The following is a 9,056-nucleotide window of genomic DNA, read 5'->3' on the forward strand; positions in this document are numbered from 1 at the left end:
AAAAGTGAAGGTTGAACGAAAGTTCAAGAAAGGGAACTTGTCTCATGCGTAGGTCTATGATACACGTGCGCTCTCCACACAAGAACTTTGGTCCGACATCACCTATGTTTACATTTAAACGGTTGACCTCACCTGGCCTTGTAAGCTCTACCTATTACATGAAAGCAGATAACATCTATTCCCTAGGTCTATACTGAGACCTTGGATAACAAGCTCATTCTATTCGCACCAACATGGCAGCCACTCGGATCCTCTCTTTCGGCCTTGTAATCACATTCTTCGTTTGTCTTCTCCATCTTTCTTCGGCAAGTATTGAAGAAGACCGGCAGCCGATTGTGCAGGCTGGTAAAGCCACCTTTCGGGGAAGTTCATCGATGTCAGGTCTCATCACCTACCCGATTTCAGCGAAGAAGTGGCAGCGTTCACTGGGATACCGTACGCGGAGCCACCGGTTGATGAGCGACGTTTCAAACGCCCTGTGCCGAAAGTAGTTGAAGGGGACTTTGATGCAACCAGAACCGACATATTTTGCGTACAAACCTTGCTGCCTATCCTTAATGCGGACTTTGAAGCGCCACAGACGGAAGATTGTCTTGTTCTTGATGTCTATGTGCCACAGCCTCAGGTAGAAATGGTTGTATTTGTGGTAAAATATGTCAATGATCATGTGGAATTGCCGCGTTTTTTTCACCCCTGTTATATATAGGCCTAGGTAAAACTTATAGGTCCTAGTTCTACAGAAGAACTCAAAATTCACCTTTTCTTATGTGGAATTTGTTTTCATATTTATGTCGAAAAGATCTCCTGAGAAACGTGTCTGGCTGACGCGATTTGCCGGGATACTGAGTTGTTTTGGAATATTTAGAGATCAAAATTGTATAATAATTTCGGTAGTGGATAACACACGACTTTCATTCCTGAGGAGTAGGTACTTAAGGTAGGTTGAACGTTACGTGATGATCGATTGTGCCCTAGTACATTGTCCTCTTAATAGACTGCATGCGATTCACTCTCGCATTGTAGATCGATGGATATTGCCATAGCGTGATCAATAAGCAAAGATGTACCAACCACTATCGGATATATTCTCAGATTGCAATTTTGTCGACGTACCTTTTTCGTTAACATATCGCATTTTTCGTCGTTGCTCAGTTGAAATCGTGTTATTACCGACAGTATTATTTCACACATTTGTTATGCATATTGTGTCCACTTTAGAACAAAAAGTGACAGTTTCTGCAGGCGAGTGGAAAGTGTGGTTTACCTTTAATTCTAATCTCCATCATATATTTGTTTATCTTGTTTAGTTTTATTGGGGATGGCACTATTCTCTGGGTTATAACTGGTGCTGTCAGAAGTTCAATAATGCAATAATAATTCAATAATTTTTCCCCTGCTATCTTCGCAGCAGAATTTGTGTTGTTACCAATTTACCTACCTAACTTTTCCTCGGGCCGGCCATCTTCTCAAGCAATGCTTACAATGGCGGCCCTCTGCATTATCGCTTCTTAAATATAATATTGTTATTGTAATCCCAGCTGCATAGACAGGCATACTGTAATACCATTAATTTCCTTTTATATCGTTGTTTATGCAAGTCAAACGACTCTGTTTCAAATATACTTTGTATGTTTTCCATGTTCATGATTATGCAATTTATGTATATATTGATTTGCAGAAAATAAAGTATCTACCAAACAAATAATGCTTTCATGCAATGTGACAATGTGACATACATTTTAAGGAAGTTTTGAGTTGATTTCTCTACTTCCATGCAATTGTAAATTTAGTACTTGAACGCTTTTGTGCAATATTTTATGCTGACAAACGTGATGACCAAGACAATATCCCGACATGCAATTTGCCCCTCCATGAAAAAAAAAAGTTTAGTACAAAAACAAAATTTCTTCCCAATATCTAGGATCTTTTGCTGAAATGTAATTTCGTACACGTCAGCGAATCATCTGTAATTACATGATATTACATAAAGAAATACTCTCAAACTTATAATAGATATCCTTCAAAACAAAGAAGGAATGCATCGTTAACCCTTGAGTAATTTTTCTCTCTTTGTCACTGTAACTTTCACTTGTAGACTATTTCAAGCTATAGAGGTACGTGACATTTATCTTGTTTATAGCTCAGTGTATAAACGTATAAAGTCACTATGCTCGGTTCTTGAAAGAAACCTTTACTACAATTCAAATCTTATGGAAATCATTTCATGTTGGATATCAAGGTACCGACTTGATCTGTACAATCGAAAGGTCAGAAATGTGAGAAGATCATTGATCCTAAAGTTCAGGGCAGACCTGGCAGACATATGACGCTCTGTTCGAAGAGTAGACTGTGAGCAAATACGGACTCTTACCTCGACAAAAACCATGAGATGGCAAACATTGGCAAATACGCGGAGATCTCTTTTTTGAATGTGGCAGAAAAATATTAAGAAAATTGACTGTAGAGTATAGTCTCAATGCATATGCACGATACACTTGATTCTCTTGCACAGAGAGAACATAATAAACGGATACACGAACCCAGAAGTGGTCTTGAGTGACGACTAGGTTCTGATGGAAGCCTGAAGTCTGCTTTGTGAATTTTGATTGCCGGATGACGTTATGACTTGATGTTTTGGAAATATATCTGAATTGACAGTTTCTTGATAAGAGGAAAATTGTATTCTTTCCCAAATTTTGCAAGACTCAATATTATAATGTTATGCTCTATACGATGTATAGATAAAAAAAAGTTACTCATCTCATGAGAATAAGAAAAAAACAGTATAACACTGACCAAATTTTACAAAATCGTAACAACAGTAAGAAAATGTGGAAGAGCTTGAGGGAACTTACGCCTAAATCATCACCCATTTCTCCCAATACCATAAAGGTTGATGATGCAGAAGTATCGGACAACGCAAGTATTGCTGAAGCATTCAACAATTTTTTCATATCTAATGCTACTAAAATTACAAAAGACCTGCAGAGGAATACTCCGCAAATGATATTTGATGAGGACAAAGGCTTTGTTCCATCTCATTCTCAATTTAATTTAAGTATGATAACGAGAGATTTTGTATTGAGACAGATCGAGCTTCTTGGCATAGATAAAGCAACCGGAGAAGATCACATCGGCTGCAAACTTTTAAAGATGACAAAGAATGTTATTGCAGAATCTCTTTGCGATATTATCAACAAGTCCCTGTCTACGGGAGTTGTTCCACGTGAATGGAAAAAGGCTCGGGTAGTACCGATATTTAAAGCAGGAGATATTTCTTCGTTGAATAACTACCGCCCCATCTCAATCTTACCAACAGTGAGTAAAATTATTGAAAGGGCCGTACATCAACAACTGAGCGAATTCATGAATGCGAATGATTTACTACACCCTAATCAATCTGGTTTTAGACCATTTCATTCCACATCAACTGCTCTTGCAAAACTTGTGAATCAGTGGTCTTTGAATATAGATAATAATCAAATTTCTGGAGTTGCCTTCATAGATCTTCGGAAGGCATTTGACACTGTAGATCATGACCTACTTTTACATAAATTAAAGTGTATAGGGTGTAGTAAGACGACTGTAGATTGGTTTAAATCCTATTTAAGTGACAGACAGCAAGTGACGCAATTCAAAGGAGCCAAGTCCCACCCTTCAACTATTAAATTGGGTGTACCTCAAGGGTCAATTCTTGGTCCCCTTTTATTTTCAATATATGTCAACAGTCTACCCGAGTGTACTTCAGAAGGTGTTATAGATATGTACGCTGACGATACGACCCTCACTGTCAGTGCTAATGACGCAACAGTTTTAGAAGAAAAGATAACTGTTGCACTAAATAAAGTAATGGGGTGGATTAAGAAAAATCGGCTCGTCCTTAACACTGACAAAACTTCTGTCATGATTATCGGCTCCCGTGCTAATCTCGGGAAAATTGAAAATTTCAGTATTTCATTAGATGGTAGTCGGATTAAAAGAGTTCAGTTCACTAAATGTTTAGGTGTTTTAATAGATGAAGAACTGAAATGGTCTAAACAAATCGAAAATGTATGTAAACGTACCCCAAAAAGTGTCTGCATGATAAAGAGAGCGAAGGCCTTTTTGCCCCAACAATCCCTAAAATTACTTTATAATTGTCTAGTGTTACCACAATTTGATTACTGTTCTGTTGTTTGGTCAAACAGATTTCAATACCATACAACTAAGCTAGAAAAAATTCAAAAGAGGGCAGCAAGAATAATTTTGGACAAAACATATGACACACCGTCGGCTGATTTATTCAAAAGTCTTAAATGGATGACACTAGACAAACGTTTTGATTTCAGCCGCGTTATGATGATATATAAATGCGTCCATAACTTAGCACCTTCGTACCTTCAGGTGCACTTAGTTAAGCCTAGTGATGTACATGAACATCATACAAGGCTAATAGACAGTGGAAATCTATGTGTGCCAAGATTTCGCTCTGATTGTCACAAGTGCAGCCCAATCGTATCCTCTGTACTTGAATGGAACAGGCTAGATCATTCAATTAGATCAGCTTCTTCCATATATTCATTTAAGAGATTGTTTAAGCAAATTTGCTATTTGTAAGTAACACACGAAATTCATTCTGGGCTTTATCATTCCTGTATAATAGCGTTTTTAATTGGTATTTCGGCATTCTGGTGAACTCTTGCTGTGGCATGTACTTTTTATGTTACTTTGCAATGTACAGTATGCTGGTATGTATCTACACTGTATTATGTCATCTTCTGTATATACGTTTTGCTATTTAATGTACATATGTTCATCAATATTATTCAGGGCTCCATGGAAGACCACTATTTATTGGTGAATGGACTACCCTGACAAAAGATTAGAAATATACACTGGGACGGGCTAAAATGGACAAAGAGAAGAAATTATCTCGATTGACATGCATAATTACTGCGCAAACACAGACGAAGAAATATTTGATTAGCTCATATGTACCCCATGATTAGTTTGACTGTTTGGAATTGTTGTTCTTTTTTCTTCACCCTGTATCGAGAATGTTGACCTGCCCTTCGCTCTCTCTACTCCCCCTCTCCCCCTCCCACCCTCTCTTTCCCCACTCTCTTCTATGTGTGCACAATGTATGTGTGTGTACGTGCGTGTGTGTGCGTATGTGTATGTGGGTACGTGTGTGTGCTTGTGTGTATGTGTATGTGTATGTGTATGTGTGTGTGTATGTGTATGTGTATGTCTATGTGTATGTGTATACATGTGAAAGCGTATACACTGTACTTCATGTAACCATCCGATTTGATTGAATGAAAACTGTATACTTTCAATGATTAGCTTGTACGGTACATGTATCGTTGTATTGTGTTATAAAGTCATATATAATTAATGTATTGTAGTAATGTAACGTAAGTGAGGGGACTGCAATCTACAAGTTCGCTTTTTAGCAGCCCCTCAATTTCCATTTCCATGAAGTTCTTTTAAGAACCAATATGTATTATTATGTTCCAATATATGTAATCATGTCAAAGTGTATTACCTGTGTTTGATTGGAAATGAAAATAAAAAAACATGCATGTGAACATGCATGTATGAAATGAAAATGAAATGAATATGGAAAAGAGCTAAGATTTACAGACGACCTGAGGGATAGCAAAATAAATTGGTTATGGCCAGAAAATCAATACAAATGTACTGATTTTCAGCGACAAAGCAGAAGAAAAAGAATTGTTAAATCTTATAAAAGATATATGAAAAAGAAAAAGAATTGTTAAATCTTATAAAAGATATATGAAAAAGAAAAAGAAGTTGTCAAGTGCTATAATTCTTTATAACTTTACGGTCTGTAACTTTTTGTCAGAAATTTCAGAATATGACGCAAAGCACTGCAATATTTGTTCCTTTAGTCAGTAATACGAACCCATTCCTCATTTTTTTTTTCCAGCCAAGATCGGCGGCTGTGATGGTCTGGATCCACGGAGGTGGTTTTCAGGCTGGGGCTGGGGCCATCCCGACAATGTTACCAGTACCGCTGGCTGCCTTGAACGATGTCATCGTTGTCACCTTTAACTATCGACTTAGCATCTTCGGTTTCCTCACAACCGGTGGGTTGACATAGGACATATGTTAAGGATCTCAGGGGAAGGGGCAACAGACACAGAATCAGACAAAGAATATCATCAATTTGCAAATGTGTTCGTACATCTACTCATTTTGGTTAATACCGTTTCTTTATTTGAATCTTGTTCAGTGGTATAGAGAGAACGTTATTCAAAGAAACCGAGATGAAATAATAAGATCTAGTATTCTACTCACTGATGATGTTTGATCATATGAATATGTTTACAAAAATGTAAAAATGACACAGATTTATGGAAAAAAGAATAACTGAAATGTTCGCGATTGATGCATTGATGCATGATGCATTTTTATCAACTTCATTATTTTTGATCGTAAAAAAAAAAAAATCATACATGCACGCACACGCCATACACATGAACACGTACACCCGTACGCACACGCACGCACAAAGTAACAAGTAAACAAACAACAGACACATACATATAAACACACATCCGGTCTTATACCCGGGATATACCATCGGTAGGTGCCTACCGTATAATGACAGCACTGCTTTCCATGGGGGTTAAGGGTCAAGACGGAGTGTAATACCTTCATTTAAAAGAGAATTTTTCTCATCGTCGGAAGCAAAGTTTGTTGCTTCCGGCCACCAACCGAAGTGTATCGGATAGCAGTCTGATGAATCCGACTTGTGTTGGTCGACTATGGGATCAGTATCAAGCATGTCGCGCCTCATGGGACAATCTTGCCCCGTCGGATCATACCCGACATATCCGACGCTGAGCCGATACTTTGCTACCGACGAGTGACGGAGGAGAAAGATATCAGTGGAACCTGGATATAAGCAAATACACGTGACACAACAAAACAACAGCATTTAACAAAGATGTAATAATTTTCGAGGTAAATAGTCACCAAACACCTCATATTATGAAGGGAGAACTCCAATTCATTTTGTGATGATTATGATAATTCATTCAGTACATTTCAATATAAACAGTTGCCTTTCCTGATGACCCCATTACAATAGCAGACATATTTGACAATACGTACGTAACAGAGAGATCAGTTAAACATGTTATTGTGAGGGAATTGGACTGGTTTGGATCGAATATAATCGTACTATTTACAGTTTTGTTTTCCAGCTTGATATTTTGATTTTGCCGGGGTAACATTGATTCATTTGTGTTGTGTGTCTCGTATTATGATATAAACGCACAACACAAACTCTCGTGTGTGTAACGTCTCTGGAAGCTTTTGAATGCTGGATCGTAAACAAGATCACTATTACGTAACAGAAGCCCCCCAAAAAGGAGAAAACGTTGTTATAATCATCTCTGTTTCTTTTTGATACAATTATCTATGGCTCTCTTCCTTTGTATGTGACATTTTCCCCGTTGTTTTGTCTTTAGGAGACGACGTTATCCCTGGCAATCTCGGGCTGCTTGATCAGCGGCAAGCGCTCATATGGGTTCAAGAAAATATCGCAGGTACAATTATCATTAGGCTGAGCCATTTTGCCAGTAAAGAAAAACAAAACAAAACAAAGAAGTCCCTAATCCACGTGATTGTTTGTCTTCATCTGCCAGGAAGATGTAAGGCCAAAAATATGTTTTGATACTAGGAAAGTGTCTTTGTTTGATTTTTCTCTTTCGTACATTTTTTTTTTATTCTGATATAATCATTACCGAGTGTCGAGGGGTGCAATGACAAGAAAAGAATAGTACGCAGAATATAGAAGACGGCTATACAATCCTCATAACAATATCTCGCCGCAAGGACTTGCGACAATACAGGCTTTCTGAAATAATTGCTTCGAATCTCTTTCTTTAAGATTGGCGAAGTTCAAACCTGTGTATTTATACATTGGCTGGAAATACTAGTATCATCTTTGTCGAAACACTTGTTTTAGTTTTAGTTTTATTAAAAATGGTTCACGGAGACACTGATGATTGACCTATCTTTCGCTCGTTGTTTCCAGTCTAAGGATATTATTATTCAATCAATTGTCTGAAGGCAATAGACAAAATTACATGATAGATAGAGGTGATAACCGAATAGGCCCTAAATAGTTTACACTTTGTAAGTAGCGAGATTAAAGACACTTATTTTCAACATTTTCAGAAAAAAAAACAGCTTCAGTGCTTCATCTAGTTCTAAAATTTGAGTTAGGGATAGAAACAACCAATGTAAAAACTGTTAACCACTTTAATCAATGCTAAGTATTGTTAGATATACAAAATGTGAACAACACTTTTATTAAGATCGGTTTTGTTATAAATCCTCTAGAAATATGGCTTTTAAGAAAATTAGTGATGTTTCTTTTTTTTTTTCATTGTGGCTATATTGTAATATGTTTTGTATGGTTGTATGCATTGTATTTTGTGATACAACTGAAATATTCATATCCGTGAAATGTGATAACTCAAACATTTTTATCAATCACTGCTCGAAATGGTAAAGAGTGCCTTCAAGGTGATGCTATATACAATATGAACGCAATATTACGTTTATTTTTGTCAGCCTTCGGTGGTGATCCCACTCGGGTGACTATCTTCGGTGAGAGTGCCGGAGGGGCGAGTGTCAACTTTCAAGTACTATCTCCTATGAGTGCTGGTCTCTTTTCAGGCGCCATCATGCAGGTAATGCCTCAGAAACCATTTATTTCTTCTTTTTTTTTCAAAGAGATCTATTAGAGTTGTAGAAACCTTGGTTTTACAGGATATCATTTCACATCATTCTACCAGAAGTAAATGTCACGTGTGTTCAGGAACGTTTACGCATGCAGTGCTAAAACACTATAACAGATGAATGAAACTTTTTTCGTATAGAAGGCACTTGCCTACGCATGATAGAGCCCTCCAAAATGCTACAAAATAGATTGAGAAACTTTAAATGCACAAAACATACTCTAGAAAATCGATTTTTTAGTTCGGGAATTCGTCATGTATGATGGCGGAAGTATTCAACTGATTCCCGATAATGAG

General features: G+C 37.3%; 1 protein-coding gene across 1 annotated transcript; it reads left to right on the plus strand.

Moving 5' to 3' along the window:
* Window positions 1-123: 123 nt before the first annotated feature.
* On the plus strand, window positions 124-8,711 carry LOC139715009 (cholinesterase 1-like; the record flags this gene model as incomplete). The annotated part of the gene is made up of 4 exons (XM_071626647.1): window positions 124-625; window positions 5,933-6,092; window positions 7,482-7,559; window positions 8,593-8,711. Coding segments are annotated over exons 2-4 (339 nt in total), but the record flags the coding sequence as incomplete, so codon positions are not given.
* Between the last annotated feature and the right edge of the window lie 345 nt (window positions 8,712-9,056).

Source organism: Diadema antillarum, unplaced genomic scaffold, assembly GCF_040938485.1.
Source record: "Diadema antillarum isolate AM-2024a unplaced genomic scaffold, OU_Dant_1.0 seq00002628_RagTag, whole genome shotgun sequence".
In the NCBI taxonomy this organism is placed as follows: domain Eukaryota; kingdom Metazoa; phylum Echinodermata; class Echinoidea; order Diadematoida; family Diadematidae; genus Diadema; species Diadema antillarum.